Source organism: Acipenser ruthenus, chromosome 47 (genome assembly GCF_902713425.1).
Source record: "Acipenser ruthenus chromosome 47, fAciRut3.2 maternal haplotype, whole genome shotgun sequence".
NCBI lineage: Eukaryota > Metazoa > Chordata > Actinopteri > Acipenseriformes > Acipenseridae > Acipenser > Acipenser ruthenus.
In genome coordinates, this window is record NC_081235.1 from 4081266 (window position 1) to 4105242 (window position 23977).

Below are 23977 nucleotides of genomic sequence, written 5' to 3' on the forward strand. Positions count from 1 at the left end.
TTTTGCAATGTGACTACTGTATTTTAATGGGAAAATAAATATAATACACATTATATATTGAGAACCGCTTATCTAATTGTGATTAAACTTGGTAAGGGCATTCTTAGCCCAAGTTATTGTGAGTCTGTGGGTAAAGTTTACATGCAGAGTGGATGTAAATCCAGCTTATCATAATACTGGTAGCTTTGAATGTTGGAAAATGATGTACTGGTACATGCTGCTATAGGACACAATTAGAATTTTTCCTGGATCTGTGTGTGTGTGTGTGAGAGAGTGTGTGTGTGAGTGAGTGTGTGTGTGTGTGTGTGTGTGTGTGTGTGTGTGTGCGCGCGTCTGTGTGTGAGTGAGTGTGTGTGTGTGTGTGCCTGTGTGCGCGCGTGTGTGTGTGTCAATGCTGAACTCCCCCACAGCCTTGCGTGGGACACAGGCCACTCTGAACATTCCCCTGCGTTCTCTCAACTCTGTGCCCAGGCTGATGAGAACCAGCAGGTCTCCGATAGCCGCTGAAGGACAGGAGATTGCAAAGACCCCTAACCAGGCTGTGCCCCGTTTTTTAATATCTTTAACCTATACCTCTCTGGGCTTTACCATGCTTTCAGTATGCTTCACTATGCTTTTACTGTGGTGAGCTTTTATAAAGGTTTTTTTCTAACTTGAAAAGGGCATTGTGTAGTCTTTATAAGAAGCTGGTCACAGCAGAGCGTTTACAGTACATATATATAAACTAACACTGCAAGCCTCATGTTGCATTAGCAATGAGCAGATGAATAACACAGTTCTCTACAGCCTGGTCTCTGTCATCCCTCAGAGATTTGGATCACATGCTCACACAGAGGAGTGTGGACCCTACACTTCAATCACAGTCACAGCTGTATGGAGATCAGCACCACCCAGCCCCCAGTGACTCCCCCATCCGCCAGCGATGGGGAAGCCGTGACATCATTTCTTAAATTAGAAGAATATCAGTCAACCATGTTTGCAGTGTCTGAACATTATTTCAGTGATGTTTCCTCGTTGGCTGTTTTGAGTTCAACAGGAAGTGATGGGAGAGGCGCGGCCCTTGTTGTGAATCTGATGTACTTTCTAATTCGGTAATTAAAAAAACAAACTGTGCAGGGGTGCCCCGCCCTAGTGGAAATAATCTGCATGCTGGAAATAATACATGACTGCCAAAACAGAAAGAAAGCCACTGGGATGTCATCATTATAAAACCTTAGTGGTAATAACTGGCCCACTGCCAGGTACTGCTGTGGTACCATGGTGCTGCTGTGGAGTATATGTGTTCAAACACTCTTTTTTTACCTTTCAGAGGCATTCACTGCCGTGTGCAAAGCTCTGGTAGGAACTGTGGTCTTCTGTATTAAACAGTTCCCCCCCTTCAAATACATAACCAAGCAGTTAGTCCCTCAAAGTCAGCTAGCCCAGCCACGCTTCAGGCGCTGTCGCACATGAGAGAGCAGATTGTCCTCTAGCAGCACACATTTGAGTTTTACAGATAGTTTATTTTTTAAGCTAATCCTTTAGGATTGAAATACAGGCACTATGCTTTGGGATGAGTCAGGCATTCATGTATTGTTATCTGGAAAAAGTGAAACAGAACCAAAGCGTTCATTGGAAAGACACCACGGCCTGAATATTTATACAGACTTGCTTTATCAAAGGAATACAATACTTACTCCTGCTTGGCAGTGGCAGCTGAGAGGTGGACGGTGCGTGGGGCAGACAACGGCCGGACCTTATGAAGGGACGTTACAAGTTGCATTAAACAATGATAATGGAGAAGTGAAGCGGCACTGAACCCAACTGAAGCTATTGTAGGACTCGGACACATCGAATTAAAAAAAACCTGAGTCGCTGCAGTTCAAGTTACAATCGCGAACACCTTTCTTGATTCAAATCAGTGACGTTTCTCCAAGTAGACAAGCAGTTAACTAAACAGAGATGTATCTGTAGTCAAGTCCAGCCCTCTAATTAATATTCATATTACATTTTAGAGAAAGGGACGTGCGCTGCCTCGGGACACAATACACATTCTCACCAGCTGTACACGCATTGGGAAGACACTTATACAAATGCACAATAAATAATAAGTCGTTTGTTTTAAACGGCGCGCATTAAAGTATTAAAATCCTATGTAACATGTTCCGCGAGTTGACAGCGTGTGAGTGATGAATATTCAGCTGGGCTAGTTCTGGGGTTTGCGTTGGAGTTTCATGGACAAGTTTATCTTTCAAGACATCATGCAATTGTAAAAGCCGTCCCTAGCAGGACGAGGGAGGACTGTTTGAAAACTGCGCGTATCTGAAGAGGAGCCAGGAATTAGAAAGATGGATTTTCAAACGGAATGGCAAGTAGTTTATCATTTCCCATGGTCACACTAAGCGTTTCATGTCCACACACATATCGGAGCTTTACTACACTTTTCTGTGCCTCTACCATGCTGCATAGTAAAACGCATGTTTGATACACATAAGGCAATATTTAAAATGTTTTTTTTATTATACACACACACAAACACACACACAGTCGCAGACAAACGTATTTAGGCAGTTAAAAAAATGATAGAAATTCGTTTTTCAATGTTATTTTTCATTTGATGCATGTTATGTAATAATTTGTTGTTTTATTATAAAGCTGAATCTTTCATTTCTATCTTTCAGCAGAACAATAAGAAATTCTAGAAATCACTTTCTTTGTGGTTTAAACTGCCCAAATACTTTTGACTGTGTGCGTGTGTGTGCGTGTGTGTGTGTGTGTGTCTGTGTGTGGGTGTGCGTGCGTGCGTGCGTGTGTGTGTGTGTGTCTGTGTGTGTGTCTGTGTGTGTGTGTGTGTCTGTGTGTGTGTGTGTGTCTGTGTGTGTGTGTGTGTGTGTGTGTGTGTCTGTGTGTGTGTGTGTGTGTGTGTGTGCGTGTGTGTCTGTGTGTGTGTGTGTGTGTGTCTGTGTGTGTGTGTGTGTGTATCATACTGTAATTTTACAATCTCTTGGGTAATGTGATTTCTGATGATGGTACCATGGAAGAGTGTCATTTTAGAAAACAGAGTGCACGTTCTGTATGTGAAAACCACCGGCAAAGTAAAACGGTAACATTTTCAAATAATGTCCGCAAATTCATAATGCATTCCGGCTCAATCCCACAGGAATAACACCTGAATATCTTCTGCACTCTGAGTTCTGAAGTAATCCACTTCGAATTCTTCCATGTTAATTTACACGCAGGTTCTCCTCGAGTCCTTTCTAATGAATTCCCTGTTTATTCTTCGCTGTGAGAATGCCTTATACATGTAATCAGCATAATTTGTTACAGAGGAACATGGCTTGAATTAATTAACAGGGATGAATTTAAAACTAATTGTTTCAGAACTCAAAGGATGTGCAAACGATATGCAGGTGTTATTCCCGAGGTATTCAGTCGGAATTAATTTGTGTTAACGTAAAAACTGTACTGTCAAATTCAGAAACAGCACTGGAGTGTTAGGGTGCTTTCTCAATATGAAAAAAAAACATTACACCGGCACACTGCACTCAAGCGATGCTTATGAAGATTGAACGGTAATATTTCAAAAACTAGAAAGTAATAACCACATGTAGCATGATCATTTTATGAATATACACATTAGATTATTGATATGGATTTGAGAAAGTGCACACTGGGGTGGCACACTGAAGTCAATCAGACCGATGTTTGTCTCCCTCTATACAGGCGCAGAGGTCGGCTGCGCTCTCGACTTCTCTTGGTACTGTTGACTGCGGCTCTTGGGTCTCAGGTAAATTCATTCAGAAAAGGGGATCTGTACCGTGCCCTCCAACAAGTATTGGGGCCGGTGAGTAAATGCACAATGGCTGGCATGTGTTGTCTGTTTCCCCACTCAGACCCTGGCTTACTCAATGTCTTGGCATGCAAGACGAGATCATTCTTCCAGCGTTCATCTTTCTAGTTGGAAGACAGTGCATGGTTATAGTGAAACCTCATAATAAAATGAGGGGTTGATTAGATCAGTCTGTACTTTGTTTGGTTTTTTTTGCAGCGTTTTACAGTACAAGGGAATTGCCCTGTGTTCCATCAACCACCTGGCTGTGGTTCTCCCGGGATTACCAGGGATTAGTATTTGATGCAATCCAGGTGGACACCCTGGTTCTGAAAAATAATGGAAATCATTTAGCTGTGGTTTGTTCCAGGGGGGAGTCAAGTCAAGTTGACACACTTTTCAGCCACTGCCATCATCAGTGTACTTATACCTGTATGCATTTAAACAGAAGGAAATAGCCCTATGATGGAGGGGCCCGTACATACCCATCAGAGCTAGTTGGGATGTATGTGATACTTGGCTATATCTTGAGAACCGTATAATTTTTATGGCATCTGGAAAACACATTCCTGAGCAAAAGGAACCTGGGTTAGGGTGATCTGCTTTTTTGATATTGGTAACGTTTTTGCAGGAAACACCTGCAGCTTTAATGTGTTCAACACGGGTTTATGTGATAAAAATAGGAAGCAAAACTATTTTTTTCTAGTTTCTTTTGTTTCCTTCTGCTTGCACTACTGTGATGCTGCTGACCTATAACTCCCCATCTAAAACTATATCTCTGCTCTGCTATAATGGCCAGTTGTCTTCCTTTCCCACCCCTCCCCACCTCTTACACCAGGACCTGCTGATAATCCCCGGCCATTGACTACCAATTACAATCAATTTCACACCTCATTCTCATCGAGAGGGTCCAATCCTACCTAACTGATATAACAAAGCTACACATAACAATCTCATTCATTACACTGATGGAGGCACTAGCCCGAACTTCTGGGTTGATTTGATCAACCTAAAGCCAGACAGGTTAAGATACAGCATTTTTAGAGCATTTTAGAGCACTGGGGAATCTGTGGTTATCACTGATATTACATGGTAGGCACAGTCCAGTCCAGAACTTCAAAAGACTCATTTAGAATACTAAGATAAAACTATAAGAAACTAAGTCAAGTAGATTTTGGCTAATGCTTTCTTCAGTGTGCTGATTCAGACTGTGCTGGTAATGTTATATCAATTAGGAAGGGTTGGCCAATCGTATTGGTACAATGAGAAAAGCACTACCCGAAAAGCTTGTCTGTTTGACTTTTTTCCCTGGTGCTGTAAAATGCTCTAAAACAAATCCATCTGTGGCTTGTACCGGCAGGGTACAGGATGATCACATTAGTTGGTTTTAAGTTTTATCATGGCTTCAATGAGAAACGTTTCGAATAGAAGTCTTTTCAATGTCTTCAGATGTTGGAGTGGCATTCTCAACAAGCAGCAGCACAGAAACACCACACTGCAGTAATGCACAGCTGCAAACATCTGCTGTTGCAGAACTTGCCTCTTTCTGAAGTGCAATTAGTTGCGAGGTTATGGGGCTCCTATTTACGCTTCCCATTTCTGCTCCCCAGTGCCTGTAGACAGTAATGAGGGGGGATAGCAGCAATGCCCGATGGAATTCATTAAGTGATACGTCCTGACGCCTGGGAGCCGGTACAGAAATGCAGTGCAATGTAAGTTAAGATCATGAGGCTTGTTTCCTGGCCCCAGGGTCTGTGGCAATGACATCTCGTTTGCGCCCCAGCGTTGTGCAAATTTGGTCTTGTAGGAACAGAACAGGGCTGGTTCATGCCTGTAAAATTACATTTGACCTACATACACACACACACACACACACACACACACACACACACACACACACACACACACACACACACATGTCATGAAGAAACTATGCAGGATAATTATGCAGGCTGCCAAAACACTGAGATGAGTCAGACACATTTAGAGATACCCACACAGCCAGGCAGAAATATTTCATTGTAAGCAACCCCTTTAAAATCTTCACTGAGTAGCTGAACTTGCATCTAGTGACTTCTGCTTTTTATATCCCTCCCCTACATTTTCTGAGTTGCTCAAACCCACTGCCTTCCACACTGCAGCCCAGCGCTTTCTTTCTCTAACCTTTGAGCTACTCAAAGGACAAGACAGAAAATCACATGACAATAGGGACAAAGAAAAAGTGTTAGTTAGGTGTGTAGACTGTAGAGCGATTCAAACAGTGGCCTGGCTGCCCATGGTGACCCTAACCCTAGTGTTGTGTCAGGTGTGTCCCGTACGTATTATATTTCAACTTGCTGGAATTCTCTTTTACATGACTCAACAGCTCTTTTGGTTTGTTGCAGACAAAACAAACAGCGGAGCCCCCAGTCCCTCCGTAGCCTCGCTCCTCTGAAGCGGATCTAGCGACTCTCGCCAGTGTGGCCTCTCTGTACTGAAAGGCTGAGCTGTGTATTTTCAGTGCCTGTATTAAGACAGCGCCCTGGCTTGTCATCACCCTGTCGTGAGTGCATGGAGCTTAAAGGAGGTGTTGGAGACAGAAACTCCACTCCGGATGCCACTGCAAACAGTTCCCCTTACACCACCCTCCCTGCACCCACACACACCTTCTTAACCTTTTGTGTACAAATCGTCTTCACTATTAAAGAATAACTTGGGGGGGGGGGGGGCCTTGAGGGGCTCACGTGGTAAAGGCAGGGCCGCACGGTGTGCAAGGTGAGTCCTACACCCTGGAGCGTGGGTTCTGTGCAAAGTCGCTGGTCTTCACTGGGGATTCTAGAGGGAGTGTTGCATTGGCTCTGGTGCTCCCGTGGGTTAGGGAGGCAAAACCAGCAGGCACTGTTCTCCTCATCATGCTACAGCAGACCCTACTGGCCAGGCACTTTGTCCTCCAAAGGCCAGTAGCTCGCTGACATCCGCTCTCGAGTTCCTGGGTGTGGAAGAGGAAGCTGGCTCAGTCGTGGGATCGGAGGACGCCCGCTGAACCTTCAGTTCTCCTGAGCAGCTGTGCGGGGAATTGCTACAGTGAGGGGAAAACATTATTGGACTTTCTAAATTGTGGAGAAATCGGGGGTAAAATAATTGGGCACTCTAAATATCTTTTTTAAAAAAGCAGCTTGGAGCAAGTATATAATATCAGAGTTAGCTTAACTAATTTATTCTGCTTCTCGTTGAGTTGTTATATTATTTTAGATTTCATTAAATCCTGGTGACATTTTAAAACTCAGAAGTTAAAGCACTTCTATAGAACTCTCAGAAACATGCCTAATCCCTTGGTACATTTGGTACACCAAAGTGTAACCATTACTTGTCCCCTTGCAAAACTGGCTTCACCAACACCATAAGGTTCCTTCCTCCCAGTGTTACAGGTCCCCTTGTGTTGTAGCAGGTGGGGCTCCGGGCTGCAGTGTATTAGTGTTCCTCCTCCCCCTCTAAGTAGGTGCGAGCAGGGAGAGGTCGGAGGTCGGAGGTCAGTTTGGGTGCCCGGATTGGTCGTCAGGCTGTCGTGACGGAGTGGGGGTCGTGGGGTCCGTGGAGTGGCTGCTCCAGCACTTGTGGGGAAGGGGTCTCCTTCAGAACTCGGACCTGTGTCAGGTGAGCCAGACCTCTTCCATTCGGCACCTTCTGTCCATCTTCTCCTTTCTTTGAACAAGCCCACGCAATGCACCTGGGAGGTGTTTGGTGTTCAGTCTTGATACCTATTCATCCAGGAGGGGGGTGATAGCCAAGTTAAATCATTTCTTAAAAGTACTAGGGCTGTGTTTACTGTAAGCAGAGCTTGTCCCCCTGTGCATGTATTAAACTGTCTTGAGTTGATATGTCTAAATGCAGAGTTTCAATGTTGTAAGAAATCATTGGCCACATGAAAAGTGGCAGATACTGGATCTGAATGGAAACGCCTCACTGTAACTGCAATGACATTCCTGGTGATGTCATCTATTTGGTCTGTTTTTCACCAGGTTTTCAGATGGAGAGGAATGTCCGGGCGAGCAGCGACAGTACAGACTGTGTTCCCAGCAGGCCAGTGTGCTCTCAATACAATCAATACACAATTAGAGACGTCTGCCAGCTGTAATGTTTTAAGTGTCCAGCAGATGGCGTTGGTGTAAGGCATTATGAAAAATGAGTGACCCTGAATACTTTTCTCCTTTGGTCTGATCTCCATTGATAGTATTTTATAACGTGTTATAATTGTGAATTCCAAGTTCTCAGGTTAGACATTTAATTAAAGAAGACTGAGTATGCCATCACTAAACCCCTTGCATGCAAGAATAACTACAAGAACATGAGAGAAGCGAGAGGAGGCCCATCAGTGCTTGTCAGGTTCCTAGTAGCCGACTGAACTTTGTCTAGTCGGTTCTTTAAGGATCCCAGTGATTCAGCATCAACCATGTGGTTGGTTACCCATTCCATACACTCCCCACTGCCTCTGACCCGAGTCTGTCTCTACTCAACATCCAGCTGTGTCTTATGGTCCTGATCTTCAGCTGCCCTTGAAAAAGTGGCTAGTGTTAGCTTGGTTGACTCCAGTAGGATTTTAACTGTCAGTCCCCAGTGACTGTGGTATTTTGACTGCACTGTGGAACAGCGTTGTGTTTGTTTATTGACATGGGATTTGTGCCCTCTGTTATTCCAGCCATGCTCTCCCAACGCAGGGGATTTCCGTGCGATGCAGTGTTCCCTTTACAACAGGAAGCCGATACTGGGCAACAGGGCTCACTACCAGTGGGTGCCCTTCCTTGGAGGTGAGGGAGTGTTTGATGAGCCTTAGGCAGGGGCAGGCTACAGAGATCCTATACTGTACAATCAGATCTACAGTAGACACTTGGGGAGAGATTTTTCAAGGTCTTTAGTAAAGTTACACAGACCCTGCTTAGCACTAGTCGTGGGCTATCTTTTGCTCTTTCCCTTTGCCAGCCCCGAATCCCTGTGACCTGCACTGCTTGGCGGACGGACACAATTTCTACTACACCTTCGGGAGGGCACTTGATGGGACGTCCTGCCACCCCCAGGCTGAGGGGGTCTGTGTCAACGGGGGCTGTCTGGTAAGAAACGAAACAGTCATGAGACAGACCCGCCAACGGGGGTGCCTTTGGAGAGGGTGACACGACACCGCTGTTCCCGTTGTCTCCTGCAGGTGGCGGGCTGTGACGGGGTCCTGGGCTCCGGCTCGCGGAGGGATGTGTGTGGAGTGTGCGGAGGCCGGAACGACTCCTGTTACCTGGAGCGTCGCGTGTTCCAAGGCAGGCTTCCCTCCCCCGGTGAGTTGACCATCATTCCCTGCTCCTCCAACCCTGTGCAGGCCATCCAGCTCCATCTTTCTGTGCGCAAGACGCCCTCTGACATGCTCCTGTTGTGTTCCTTCAGGTTTCTTCGGCTACATTAATGTGACTCGGATCCCAGCAGGGGCGACGAGCATCAGAGTGACCGACAGCAGCCGTAATTACCTGGGTAAGGAAAACCGGGAAAGCATTCAGCTCTCTGCATCTGCAGTATATCAAAAGCATGCTAAGTACAGAGAAAGAAAGTAATACATTTTAGCATTGGAAGAGCTGCAGAATTACTGTGCAGATGTGACTTGCTCTCCTTGTCCGTAGCGGTGCTGGCTGCTGACCGCCGCTATCTGCTCAATGGGGATTGGCTGATCGATGCCCCTGGGGTGTACGCTGGCGCCGGGACCACATTGCACTATCGCCGCACTTACGAGAACCACGAGACACTGGAGGCTGAGGGGCCCACTGCAGAGGAGCTACACATCCTGGTACAGGCTTCTCATCCTCACTGCCAGGCTGACAAGCTCCCTCTTAAAGGGCTGTGCTGATACTCACACTCGTAATTGCCTTTAAGAAGTATTTGCCTGCAGGTATTAAATACATCCATTCATTAGAGTGTTGATTTCAAAACAAGAAATGCTGTCCTTCCCTCACTGTTATAACTGAGTACGAATCAATGGCAATTAAATATCGCTCTTGAGTGTTTTAAAAGCTCACTGTCTTTCAAAGACTTCTTAAAACATTCTTGATAGAGTTGTGTATTTTTTTAAGCAGTACTAGCTCTACCACTCTTGAGTGTCTTGTTGTCCCGGGTGGGATTCACTTTGTTTGACTGCTGTTTCCTCTCTCAGGTTCTGCCACAGGAGCAGGCCCCATCGATTGAGTACGAGTTCTGGCTGCCTCGCGGTCGCTATGGTGATTTCCATGGTGTGTCCAGCCCCTTGCGGCAGGCTGAGGGTGCGGCGATGGAGGGACCGGCGTCACCAGTCAGTGCGGCTCACCGACAGACCGGCCCTCAAACCCCAGGGATCCCACACAGCCTGCCTCCAGCAACCCAGACAAGCAAGCCCAGACTCCACATACAGACAGGCAGAGACACTGCACAGCACACAGGTACACCAGCAGCAGAGTTCACTGCACGCAGACACTGCACAGCACACAGGTACACCAGCAGCAGAGTTCACTGCACGCAGACACTGCACAGCACACAGGTACACCAGCAGCAGAGTTCACTGCACACAGACACTGCGTTTGCAGACAAACGTTTGCGTAGTTTAGTAGCCTTGTTTGATAAAAATATATCAAAAACGAAACCTGGAAACCGTACTGAAAAATTGACCAATGCACCAAAAACAGCATCCCCCCCCCATCTCAGAAGTTTTTGTTTAATTTGCGATGAAAGAAGCCATATCGGTAGCTAAGAGAAAGTCTAGTGTCACAGCAGACTGTGTGTTTCTGGCTGCAGGTACCTGTGGAGTGTGCCGGGCAGCCAAAGGCAAGACCAGACGAGCCCAGCTGTACTGCAGCAGTGATTTTGGTAAGTTCTTGTAGCAGTTTTTAGTGCGGGGTTGTGTGGGTCCATATACCTGTAAAGTGTTGAACCCCACAGTACATCCCAACGTGACCCCACACCACATATTCCTATTTCTGTGTAAGTATTTGATGTCCGCTACTTATAAATTCCCTTATAGCGTTTATTAATAGATGCCTGTGAAAGATTGTAGTCAAACCAACAATAACGTGGACACTCCTGACTGTCTCCCTGCTTTCCCCCTGGCTCTCCCAGTGTTCCGGGTGAAGATCCTGTCTCGTGTGGTCCAGGGCTCGGAGACGCGCTTGGAGGTGCAGGTGAAGCAGACCTACAAGAACCGCTTCGGGCTGGTGCACCGCGAGTTCGTGTGGCTCCCTGACACCTGCGCCTGCCCCCCTGTGCTGGAGCACCGGGAGTATGTGCTGATGGCTGTTCAACATGTGAACCACGAGCGCACGCTGAACCGCATCCTGGTGCCGAGGCACGGCTACGCCCGGCTGTGGAGCCCCAGGGAGGACCGGCTGCTCAGGGAGCTGGACGGACACTGCCGGTAGAGGGGGGCGGAGAGCAGGGAGCGGTCAGGGAGCTGGACGGACACTGCCGGTAGGGGGGCGGAGAGCAGGGAGCGATCAGGGAGCTGGACGGACACTGCCGGTAGGGGGGCGGAGAGCAGGGAGCGGTCAGGGAGCTGGACGGACACTGCCGGTAGGGGGGCGGAGAGCAGGGAGCGGTCAGGGAGCTGGACGGACACTGCCGGTAGAGGGGGGGCGGAGAGCAGGGAGCGGTCAGGGAGCTGGACGGACACTGCCGGTAGGGGGGCGGAGAGCAGGGAGCGGTCAGGGAGCTGGACGGACACTGCCGGTAGGGGGGCGGAGAGCAGGGAGTGGTCAGGGAGCTGGATGGACACTGCCGGTTGGGGGGCGGAGAGCAGGGAGCGGTCAGGGAGCTGGACGGACACTGTCGGCAGGGGGGTGGAGAGGAGGGAGCGGTCTTCCCTTCAGCTACGCTTGTATCGTGATTTAGGAAATGCAGCCTGGAAATACTAATAAACCGCACCAGCGCCCCATGATCGAGTCAGGCAGTACAAATGGTGTTACTTTCTAACAGAACATTGCAAGGGGGCTTACCAATACAGTCAAACATATATTAATGCCCACTTCTCCATAACGACCAGTCGGGTGATTCCCCGAGTGTATGCACTGGTACGTATTGTCACCTGTTTTACTTTTAAATGGTCTCTTGATCCGGAGTGGTGGTTATAAACACGACTGGCTGTACCTCGCTTCCACACAGAGATGATCGCTTTCAGGACCGAGTACAGCAGGGTTGGATCAGATCACGGGAGAGCATTGTGCTTCTGCAATCTGCAAACCAAGTGCCTGGAGTTAAAATACACGTTGAAAGGACTTTTTTTTTTTTAAGGACCCTCGTTGGAGCTTCAAGCAAGAGCAGCATTCTGTTCTTGGCTGTAAATAAGAACGATGAACTATAATGCAAAGTGCATGATTACACACTTCGTCAGGGACCCATTCACACAGACGGGATACAGCAGTGCGGAGACAGATGGTTACAGATGCTTCTTATACAAACTGCCAAGTTTTTAGCTGCAGGACTAACACATCCCTCCCTACATGGGCCTCAATCAGACACCAGCCAGCACTGGCTGGTGAGGAGGCCCACTAATTGGGTCCAGTGTTTATCATTTCTATTGTTTACAATTGAACCAAATGGGTTTCATTTTAAACAAAGCTTTATAGTTATTGTTTTACTACTTTAAATACTATCTCATAGTACATCATATACAGTAGTAAAAAAGAAAGAAATACTGAAATGTGATTGTGTTAAAAACTTTATTGTAACATGTGTTTGTCAATCACTAATCCAATGCAATTTAGTATTCTTTTTTTTTTGTACCCGTCGCCCTTTAGTTTATTGAATGCATTACAGAATCTGAGAGAACAGCACCACACGCAGGCATTCAGTCGTTACTGCACTCCGACAGGAACAAAACACATCAAATACAAAGACGGTCAGGAATGGGATGGGGGGGCATTGCTGCGGAGATGTAAACTCTGACACATGACCTAAATAAACTGCAAAAAAAAAAAAAACCCTCAAACCTTGAATGTTTTAAAGCAGCGTTAACCCTGGCAGGTCCTTCCACTCCAGGTCTGGCAGGTAAATGAAATGATTGACTAGTTTAGGACCTGTGTGGAGGTGGAATTAGTGCAACTAAACAATTTAGAACAAATACTTGGGACTGGATGGGGCAGATTTGCCATCATATGTTTTAAACCTCACTGCAAGCTCATTAACGTCAATGCAAAAGCTCTTCTTTTGAACACACACAATGTAATAAAATCTGAAAGTGCCCCAAGGATTTGATCAAGCCTGAACAGCATGCAGAGTTTAACAATAACTGTCTTAGGCACTGCAGGTACTCCCACAGCACAGAATGGAACTTCTTATAGAGTATCTGCTATTGTGCTATTTTGTAAAATCATCTTTTGCATATTTGTATTATTCTCTCTGAATAGTTCAAGACTGTCACACCTTTGAGTATTTTCAAACCCTAGTAAAACTACACTAGAAGAACACTTCATTTGGATTCAGGTTTCTAAATTTTAAAAAACTGAACCCATGGAAATGTAAAGCCAGCGTGAAGAAGGAATTCATTTCCAAAGACAAGCACGGGAGAGGGAAGCTGGAGAACAGGGACGGGAGAAATGTCCCTAAAAAAATCCCAAATGGAAAGATGCTTTCAGAATACAAACTCAGGCTTCCTTTGGTTTACAAATACATTCCAAACTTGACAAGTCTGATCAACCATCAACCTTTCCCAGTTTCAATCCCTGTAACTAGTGTGTGTGTGTGTGTGTGTGTGTGTGAACCCACAACATAGTGGATTTAAGGTGATACTGTGTGTTGACTTGACCAGTCCAGGACTCAGTATGCTCGGACTATAGTAAACCGTTGCTCGCAGGTAATTAAATAAGCCATTAAAACCCAGGATGTGTTAATCCTGTTTAAATAAACAAATTAATGCATTGGACAGTAATCTTGTGGTTTCAATAGATTGAATGTTATTTTCAGAGCCATTGTAACGAATCAGAAAGAAAACGAAAGACAGCAAGGGCTCCTAAAAGCTCACAGAATAACCGAGGGTAAAAGTGGGTTGTGTTCTCTCAAATACAATCTCGGAGTTCAGTCTCTTGTGCAGTTGCCAAGGTAACCCTCTTGGCGGTTGCCAGGGTGACTGAGGGGTTCAGGGGTCAACAGGCGCAAGGTTTGTCCTGCTCCAGCTCTACGGTCAGTCCTTTACTCAGAAGGAATGCTTCCTGCTTCGGTTCACGACCCAGGAAGTTCTTCAGCATGACCTCTGCGTCCAGAGACCCGCCCGGCTTCAGGATGCAGTTCCTGTAGTCTAGCCCCACCTACAGGACACCACAGGGAAAGACATCATCAATGAAAGTCATCCACCAGGTAAAACCAGCCTGTGTAAAATACTATAGAAAATAAATTGTACACATGCTTCTTCAGTTCAAAGAAATCAGTTTCCCCTGCATTGATAAAAACACATTTTTTTTTTTTTTTTACCGGTTCCAAATGCAAAACAAAACTAAAAACTGACCTTATTTTGTATTCATTTTTTTTGTGTAATCTATGCAGAGCTGACCCAAAACATCAGACAGATCTATTTGTTTGTACATCTCCTTCTGTGCCAACATTGTGCAAGTAATGTGGTGTCTCCCAAGGCTCTCAGGAGGACTTAGAATAAGGCCATATTTTGCAAACACATGTCAGAGAACAGAAGAGTTAAGGATTTCAAAAGACTAGCAGTAGCAAAACTAGACAGTTGCTGAAGCAACACTGAATACCAAAACTATGTAATACTGAACTAAATACTTGCAACGGAAAACAATTTTTTTCTCAATTTTGTGAAAGCGAGTTTCATCAAATCACTGTTGAACGCACAGCAGAGAGCTAAGTGGATTGTAAATGAGGTGTGACGGGATATTGAGCTCTGTGCACCGACCTTGGGGTTCATGATGCCTTCCTGTTTGAATCGGGCGTAAAACATGTCCATGGAGAAGACCTCACTCCACAGGTAACCGTAATACTGAGCATCATACCCCCCAGCCAGGTGACCAAACGTGGCCGGCATGTCCGTGCCTGAAAAACAAGACACACAAGGGATCGCAACCCAGCACAGAGAGCTGTCACATTCATTACAGCGCTGAGCATTGAGGATGCCCTTAACGTACAGCAAGGAAAGACCTGGAAGTGAGGGGGGCAGTTTCACTGACCCAACCAGCCTGTCGACCAGGGCAGGCTGTTAAACTTTTGGGTTTAAAATTTGTTAGCGGATCTAAATTTCTTTAAAAACACTCAGATATACAGACGTACCAAAAAGGATTACTTTTTTAAATATATGATCAAAATATAACATACTTCAGGTGTATTAGCTGGAGAATTTCAGGGCAGGAGAATAAAAATGTCTGAACAGCTTGGGGGGGTCTAGACAATACGACTCCTATGTGAACGGTGTACCACCCCTGTCCAGCCCCCTTCCCTGTACCTGGCGAGGCTGGCACCCCCAGGATTTCCTTGCAGAGCCGGGCGTACTCCTCGGCAGGGTCCGAGTCAGGCTCGGTGTGCAGAGCCTGGTCCATCTTCGCCAACACGATCTGACGCAGGTTGATGAGACCTGCAAGAGACAGAGAGGAACAACACAGCCTTTAAAACAGCCATCCACTTAGTACAGTCAACTCCGTATTGCAAAGACTAGACCTGGTGAATCCATGTGCATATACAGTCAGTGCCCCTGTTGAATCCCCTGTTGGGAGTGTGAGAATGCTAGGACAGTGCTGGGGGAGTGCGGGATTACCCGTGTTGGCGAGCCGAGACTTCATGAGCTTCTCCAGCAGCTCCTCCTGGATGGGGCTGCCTGTCTTGTAGTGCTTGGACATCCTGATCAGAGGCTCCTTCTCCCAGACCCAGTTCTCCAGCATCTGAGAGGGGGCTTCCACAAAGTCGCGCTCCACATGGGTCCCGCTGAACATGGCAAACTGCGTCTGTACAAACACATGCATACAGTCTGCATTTACTGTGTGGCATACAGAATACTACTACAGCCGTACTGCAAACAATAAAAAAAAACTAAATTCAGCAACTTTGGACTAAATCTGCAAGTCTAGGACAAGTTTTCTAAGCCCAAAAAGGTCAAACTATTCAAACGTCATGCACATTTCAGGTTTTAAAGCAATAGTGAAATGCATTTCATTCACTCCTCTGAAAGGATGCCGTACATTTCAAGTGTTTAATGGACAGTCCGGTCTGGCTCGCCCTGCTGCTTTCTCCTCACCTCTGCACAGAGCTGGTGCATGACGTGGCCGAACTCGTGGAAGTAGGTCTCCACTTCGTCGTGCTGCAGCAGAGACGGTGCATCCACCGTCGGCTTGGAGAAGTTGGCCACCATGGCGGCCACTGCCATCTGCTGGGTCCCGTCGGGGAGCCGACAGCCGGGCTGCAGCCCGAAGCAGGCAGCGTGGCCATACTTCCCCTCTCTGAAACAGGCAGAGATAGAGAGACAGGGAGGTCAGTGCTTCCTCATCAGCAGCAGCAGCATTGCAGTACCAAAGAAGGTTGCTGGACCCTATCCTGATCTATTTAAACCTACAAGCAGCCCATGCTAAAGTTAGGAGAAACAGAATCACAGAATAAAATATAAATCATAATTTTCCTGTAATTTTCCATTACAGCACGACAACAAAAGGAGTCACTTCAAGGCTCAGTTAACCAGAAGCAGCAGCTTCTTCAGGGGGTGCACTGCAGGAAGGGGGTGCACTCCAGGAAACTCTGCTTGCTTTGAAGATTAATGAGCGTCTTATCTTATTTACAGTAGAAAATCAGCAGCATTTCCCCCCTTCACTATTGATTTATTTAAGGCATCTGTTCAGATTACAATGGCAGCCAAGCAGCATGTTTATGAAGGATAAACAGAGCTGAAGCGGTTTGCACGAGCTGCAGTATAAAATACATGAACACATGGGCTGATAAAAGCTTTTCCTCCTCAGGCTGCAGGACTTTCTGGGTTTGAACCCTGTAATCAAACAAATCATTTGAATAATCCTGCAGCTGTCCCAATCCCTCGGGTTCTTCTGATAGAAACAAATCATCCGATGCTTCAATATGCTAAGAAAGTCAGCGAAGCAGACAAGTGTTTTGGCCAGTGCTCTCTTTACCATTTATTAACTGCATGTGGTGACGTTTTTTATATCGGCGAGGGAGTAAACCCATGGACGCAGTCTTACGGAACAGATTGTAAACACAGCTTTGTGTTTATTTTAATTGTTTGAGATTGTACTTTCATGCACACACACAAAAAAAGTACGTGGATATGTTGCATAAGATGTTTCGGCCAAACGTTTTGCATTCCCCTATGGAATTAACTCATGTTGCTTCATAAAGTGGAATGAAACCTGCTGAATAATGTTATGTTAACATATTGAATTACACACCGCTTTGTAGTTTTCCCATATACTTAACGAAAAAAAAGAGTCAACAACTGACAAATCTAACATGAAATACTGTACTACTATTATGGCTTCCGGTAGACTTTTGCGATATCATTTTGTAGTTTATTTGATATATGATGCTAAATAAAAGATCTAAATTATGTTCATACAGATTTTTATTATCTGTATTAATGTCTCAATCCTAAAATTCGAGGCGATGCGAAACCTTTGGCCATAGCTGTATGTGTAACAGTTTGGTGTGAAATGACAGAAGTACCTGGGGAAGAGATCGAGGTAGAACTGCCCGATCGTGTGTCCCGAGACTCGGTCCTTGACGGAGTAGAGCTTGACATCGTCGTGCCACACGGGGGCGCCCTCCTCCAGCTGGAAGCACAGCCCCAGCAGCTCCTGGTAGATGTCTAGCAGGCCCTGCGTCACCACCTCCATGGGGAAGTACTCCTTGAGCAGGTTCTGATCCACGGCGTACTGCGTCTCCTCCACCTGGGTCATGAAGTAGCGCGTGTCCCAGGCGTGGAGCTGCCCGTCGAAGGGGGCGCCACGCTTCTCACACTCCGCCTTCTTCAGCAGCAGCATGGCGGCTCGCTCCTCCTCCCCCAGCGGCTTCAGCTTGTGCGCCAGCTCCTCTGCAGGGCAGGGGTACAATGGAGGTTAGAGGCAGGGTCCCTGGCTTACTGTATTAACCTCATACCTTCTGCATGAATTGAGGACACACCATTGCATGAGGTTTATTATTTTTTGTTTTAAAAATAAAAAAATTAAAAAAGGTGCTTATATAGGTGTTCAAGTGAGGTCTACATAAATATATATATATATACATAATTTAAAAATCTAAATGCTACTCATTCTTTGAAATATCAAATTTTGGGTTTCCTATACTACAGATAATACCTAAAAAAAAACAAACTATAAACACCACAAAATGAAAGTCAATAAGGGCAAGCTAATGGGTCTTAAGCATCAATGAAAAAAAAAATTTGAAAAAAAGGGAGACTGAAGTCAGGGACATTATGTGTCCCACAAATAAAAACGATGCTAACTTTCTTATTTTTGCGAGGAGCTGCATGAACAGGCTTTAAAATTTACAGACAGGTTGGATCTGGTCATCCAAATTGTCAGTTTCCTCCTCGTGATAGTTGAGTCACACTCAAACGTATTTTAAGAAGAAACCGTTTGAAAAACAGCCACTCAATTCCTTGTGTACCTCCAGGGGCTAAGAACCTTCCTCTGACCTTTTACAATTTTAAAAATATATTTTTATTTCTGTTCCCACGTTTGTATTCATTTTCCCTACAGCACTGTATGTCCCATTGTCTTTGAAAGACGTATTCCCCCATTGTTCTTCAATACATCACTCTCTCGTTCCACGCGTGGGATTTACCGAGGAAGCGGGCCACGTTCTTGCTGTTCTTGGCCATGCTCATCTCCAGCACAAAGTCAGAGTGGCTGCTGAACCCCAGCAGGGCGCACTTCTGAGCTCGCAGCTGCACCAGCTCCTTCAGGATCCTGGAGTTCGTCTGCAGAGGGAGAGCGAGACGCAGCTCTATCTAAAGATCTTTATTCACAGAGATCCTGAACGGGAAGTAACAAAGCAAGGGGGCTCCTGCCCAGAACTGTTCATTTTTAAAAACGGAGAGCGTAAGAAAGCAAATAACAATAATTAAAAAAATAAAGGTGCATTATATACACACGGTCAAACCTGTCAATTCTGACCACAATCCCTGAATGTGCATTTCCTGGTCTTGTGGTATAATTAACTGAGTGGCAGTCAGGGGGTGTTTAGGTCAGGATTAATTTGTGCGCTCACAGAACTGAGGGCCCCAACCCCCTTAACCCAACCCCCCAGGTTCCTTTAACTACTGTACCTCTTTGCACCTGGAGTTGAAGGCCATCTCCAGCTTCTTCCTGGTCTCTGGGACGTGGCACTTCTTCATAGTTGGGAAGTAGTGGGGGTATTTCAGAGTGAGCTTCAGTTTACCGTCCTCTTGAGTGTCCAGGGAGCCAAGGAAGTCCTCGGGGAGACCTCCTGCAAGAGGAGACAGGGGTCAGCAGCAGTGCAGAGGAGGTCAGCCTGGCTGTCCTGTACACGCTATGAATCAGACAGGGCGTTCGCTCTCCCCACTCACCCAGCTCCTCCCTGGTAAACTCCAGGCAGGTGGTGTCCTCGTTCAGGTGCTTGCTGAAGTCAATACACAAGTTGCTGAGCTGCTTCTTGATCATTTTCATTTCCTGGAAAAAAAGTCCATCTGTCAGTAAAGACACTGAAACTGTACATTTCTTATCCTATCCTTTCTGTAAAATGTAGTCCTTTAAAGGTTAATTTTGCACTAAGCTTAGCAAACCTCACTTTCATTCCGGCCAAGTCCTACATCTCACAAAAATAAATATTTTCTAAAACCAACACATCAGCGATCTCTGATCCAAAAACAAAATTTCAGATCCCCATGCCAGAAACTCATAATCCGATTTGGAGCAGTCTCAGTGATGCTCCCAGACCTGGATATCTCTGCACGCTGAAGGAGTTTGATGTGCAGTCCTGTGCCTTACCTCTTGAGTCTCCTTGGGCAGGTGCAGCCCGTTCCTCTTCCCCAGCTTGATCAGCCTCTCCATGTACCTCTTAGCTTCCGGACTCAGAGCTTCTGCGTCCGGCTTCCCCTTTTCCAAACACAGGGAACACAAATAAGAAACACTGCAGACAAACACCCTCCCCACCTCCCGGGCCTTTTATTTGATCTATTATTTTCAATTTCTACAAAAGCAAGCACAGGAATAGTTCTGATAACCGTGAATTACATACCCGGCATGGTTTGTGCAGAAGTGATTAAAATCAGGAGAGAGAGCTGGTAGATATATTTTATTAAAAGACTGTCAGCTGAACCCGCTTGGTTCGAGTTTGTCACAAGCGCACCTTGTGTAAAGCTGCTAGAGGAAATCCCTTTACCTGCAAAGCCACGATGCGTTTATACACGTCCTCCCTCATACTCATTTCCACGTCGAACTCCGACAGCTTCTTGTCCGCGTCCGTGCTCGCCGTGCGAACGTCTTTGCTGGAGGACACGTGCTGCGGGAAATCCAGCATGTTCCGCTGAACTAAAAAAGAAATCAAACCGAGTAATCCTGCTTCTGCATTACACCTCTGAGTGGGGCCGAGGTACAAGAGGGGAGGCGAAAGCCTGACAGATTACACAGGAGGTATGCAATACTGTCCCTCAACTCTAACCATTAGACCACCACACTGCCTCCCTCCCAGTCCCTCAGCTATAACCACAAGGCCACACTGCCTCTCTCAAATCTCTAAACACAAGGTCACACTGCCTCCCACCCAGTCCCTCAGCTATAACCACAAGGCCACACTGACTCCCTCCCAGTCTCTCAGCTATAACCACAAGGCCACACTGCCTCCCTCCCAGTCTTTCAACTATAACCACAAGGCCAAACTGCCTCCCTCCCAGTACCTCAGCTATAACCACAAGGCCACACTGCCTCTTTCAAATCTCTAACCACAAAGCCACACTGTCTCCCTCCCAGTCTCTCAGCTCTAACCACTAGACCATATTGTCTCCCACCCAGTCTCTCAGCTCTAACCACTAGACCACACTGCCTCCCTCCCAGTCCCTCAGCTCTAACCACTAGACCACACTGCCTCCCTCCCAGTCTCTCAGCTTTAACCACTAAACCATATTGCCTCCCACCGACTCTCTCAGCTCTAACCACTAGACCACCACACACTGCCCTCCCTCCCAGTCCCTCAGCTCTATCCAAAAGGCCACACTGCCTCCCAGTTCAGTCACGTCTCATCTAGCATTTTGTTAAATGTTTATTGGGATACAGAAATAAAATCTACACTTTTCATATGGATTTTAAGCAAAGGTAGGTTTCCACTTTGGACCATTTAGTAACACTACTCAGGACAGGAATACAAACAACTGCCCACCTGCCCCACAATGCCTTTAAACAATGCCAACATCCAGTGTGCTGTCTAACAGGCAAACTGTCAGCTACTCTATGTAGAAACTGCTGAAGCGTCTATACCATTGCTTACAGCGCTCCTGCAAACAAAGGCCCTATGAAACAGCCCGTGTCCTTCCTGCATTCAGCGCTCACAATGGCAGCCTGCTGTACCCTCTGTGTTAAGAGTTTGCTGCTGCACTCTCATCTGCTTACGCTGACATTTTCTTTTGTAAAGTCAAGTTGCGGGAGAAATCTGGAAATGCACAAACACAAATACACAGGGCACGTTTAAATTGATCATTTGTGTTTAAAAGGTAGATGTCTGTTAAAATGATGACCTGCTTCTGCAGACTACTGTCCCATTAGTCTTCAGTAGGGTTTGAGGCAACAATTAATCCCAAGAGAACTGGCACACTGGAAACAAATAGACAACATACATTTATCACAGATTTACAGCTATAGCTGTATTCTGGAGAGCAGTGTGGGGTGTTTAAACCTGGTCAGGTCTATTCAATTGATCTAGGGAAATTTAAATCACTTGATTTTTAGATACACTCAAACTAGACCCTCAAACATCGTTAGAGACGTCGGTTTGCATTCTCTTGATACAGATAAGGCCTGACATTCCGATGAACCGAACAGACACCAGAATATTTAACTGTGGGCTGCCTTAGCTAAGCATGCTCTGGAGCTGCTACAGTGGGCAGATAGAAATGGGTTGGATCAAAGTCCAGGTTTGTAAAGCACCATGTGTTGAGCACAACCACCTAGGAGACTGGAGCAGTACCCAGTCTACTTTACTGTGGGCTTCCTAGCTAATCATGCTCACTCACAGTTGAGCTGTAACTGTCCGCCCCTGTTAGGGTGTGGGCTGAAAGCAGCTGGGTCAAAGTCTCTGATTGAAACGGACAGGGAGGACCATGTGTGGGTCGCAGCCCTGTCCTGAGTGTCCAGGCTATTCCCTACCTGTGTACTCCACCTCCACATCAGCGAGCTCTTTCAGGGTGTTCTCGTAGGTGACCGAGTCCAGCTCCAGTGCCCCCACCCTGTCGTACACCAGCAAGGTCGCCTCCATCAGCTGCTCAGTCAGCTGGTGAATCTGCTGGGGGCTCAGGTCCCATCGCAGCCGGTTCACCGCGGAGGCGCCCCGCCCCTCGCCAATCACCACTTCACCTGGGGGGGGGGGAGGATTTGCAGTGAAGCACCGTGCACATACAAAATGACTTGGGTTCAACTGTAATAACAGCACCATTGTTTGCTCAAATTACAATTACAATTCTATCTTGTTCAGTTAATTATGCTGCACCAATTACAATTCTACTAAAAAGATAATAAAACTACCCACATTAACATGTTTACTCTGTTTATTTGAGAGAGAAAGTTATAATCACAGGTATCAATACAGAAACACACTATATAACTTCTAATACACTTTTTTCAAACAAATGGGGCCACTAAAAGTGGTTGAAAACACAAAAATAACAATCGTATTGCAAATAAATGCATAATTGAACTGTACTGTAATTGATCGTTGATATGGTAGAATTATAATTATAATGAAATACAGGCTGACTGCAAAAACCGAAACTCAACATCATAATTCTATACAAGCGTTTAAAACCTGTACAGCCGTCTCTGGGTTTTAATTCAAAGGTCTAGTCATATTTCTTGTATGGCACAGATTCAGAGCTGCACTCCGATCAGATCACTGGTCAACCTGAACCGAACAGTGCTAGAAAGTTACTGGAGACAGAGATAGACGTATATTACATGTCAAGCTGTGAACACAACGGAGTGACTAGAGCCAGTATAAAATCTACCGGCAGGAGCCTGTGTGGTGTTTTCTACTATCAGCACGAATTCTACTGCCAGTAAGACGCAAAAAAAAAACATTTTAGGACTAAAGGAAGATGAATAATTATATTGTATTGACTAAGTTTAAAGAAAATGAAACGGGAGGTTATATTAAGAATATGTTTAGTGCAGCTACTGGCGGCAGCTGAATCAGCTACCAAGTGCCAGTAAAAATCCTACTGGTAGCAACATCTGCCTTTTAAAACCACATCCTGGCATAAACAAGAACGTGAAAACTTGAGTTGAAGAAGGTCGATCTCTCCTAAAAATAGCATTCATTTAAAATGGTACAGAGAACCCTGCGAGTCTGAATTCAATTCTACAACGCACACATTACGGTATGGTACCTATATACACGTGTGCTATATATTGCGATACTGCGGTGCGACAATACACTGTTACCAGCGGCCCTCAATGCTGTCCACACGGCTCATGCGTGTTGAGTTTCAGGAGTCTGGTTTTATTGGCAAGGCGACCAGACAAGTTCAAATTCATTGCAAAACAGCTGCATGACTGAAAGCCTTCACGCCTGTGATCCGTTTGGTCCAGATCAATGTGATATGATATTATAAATGTATGTAAGTTATGTAGTACTGTCGATATCTGTATTATCACAGTATTATTACACACGCACTCCCTCCCTGCTCTGCACCGTACCCCTGAGTGTCGACACATGTGTAATCAGCTTCCTCGGTCAGCCTTGTGCCATGTTTCGGCTTAAAGGCGCTTATATAGCATTCAATTACAAATACAAGGTTTGAAACTCACCCGTCGGTGCCATGGTAGAGCAGTTACACGAATCTGGACACAACTAATTCTCACACAAGAAATTTTTTCCAACTGAATGATAATTGAAAATTGTCTGCCTCACGGCAACTCTGCAAAGCACACTCGACCTTCTCCCTGATTGGTTCGGAAGCATGTCAATCATGCTCTTTCTTTAGTTGCATACGTTTCCCGACTTAAAATGCATCCTATTGGTTCA

The 23977-nt window shown here is 45.9% G+C and overlaps 2 protein-coding genes across 2 annotated transcripts; one reads left to right on the forward strand and one right to left on the reverse strand.

The window, feature by feature from the left end:
- The first annotated feature begins 3663 nt into the window (after positions 1 to 3663).
- LOC117401293 (ADAMTS-like protein 5) lies at positions 3664 to 12762 on the forward strand. Its single transcript, XM_059014253.1, has 11 exons — positions 3664 to 3766; positions 7287 to 7441; positions 7807 to 7867; positions 8484 to 8592; positions 8765 to 8892; positions 8985 to 9108; positions 9215 to 9298; positions 9445 to 9608; positions 9972 to 10233; positions 10586 to 10657; positions 10907 to 12762. Exons 4-11 carry the CDS (start codon positions 8517 to 8519, stop codon positions 11203 to 11205), a joined length of 1209 nt encoding a protein of 402 aa, XP_058870236.1. The 5' UTR covers positions 3664 to 3766; positions 7287 to 7441; positions 7807 to 7867; positions 8484 to 8516; the 3' UTR covers positions 11206 to 12762.
- On the reverse strand, positions 12488 to 23914 carry LOC117401455 (thimet oligopeptidase). The gene is made up of 13 exons (XM_059014252.1): positions 23761 to 23914; positions 22105 to 22311; positions 20129 to 20277; positions 19735 to 19842; positions 19314 to 19416; positions 19053 to 19213; positions 18569 to 18704; positions 17447 to 17813; positions 16017 to 16218; positions 15540 to 15726; positions 15231 to 15359; positions 14688 to 14824; positions 12488 to 14085 (listed from the first exon to the last, which is right to left on the reverse strand). Exons 1-13 carry the CDS (start codon positions 23771 to 23773, stop codon positions 13924 to 13926), a joined length of 2061 nt encoding a protein of 686 aa, XP_058870235.1. The 5' UTR covers positions 23774 to 23914; the 3' UTR covers positions 12488 to 13923.
- Between the last annotated feature and the right edge of the window lie 63 nt (positions 23915 to 23977).

Coding starts and splice junctions, on each gene's coding strand:
- LOC117401455 (XM_059014252.1), bottom strand. Junction 20,278..22,104: donor TGTGGAGGTGGAGTACACAG/GTAGGGAATAGC, acceptor TTTCTTTTTTAG/TTCAGCGGAACATGCTGGAT. Junction 14,825..15,230: donor GGGGGTGCCAGCCTCGCCAG/GTACAGGGAAGG, acceptor CTTGTTTTTCAG/GCACGGACATGCCGGCCACG.
- LOC117401293 (XM_059014253.1), top strand. CDS start 8,517: ATGCAGTGTTCCCTTTACAACAGGAAGCCGATACTGGGCAACAGGGCT. Junction 9,109..9,214: donor AGGCAGGCTTCCCTCCCCCG/GTGAGTTGACCA, acceptor GTGTTCCTTCAG/GTTTCTTCGGCTACATTAAT. Junction 10,658..10,906: donor GTACTGCAGCAGTGATTTTG/GTAAGTTCTTGT, acceptor TGGCTCTCCCAG/TGTTCCGGGTGAAGATCCTG.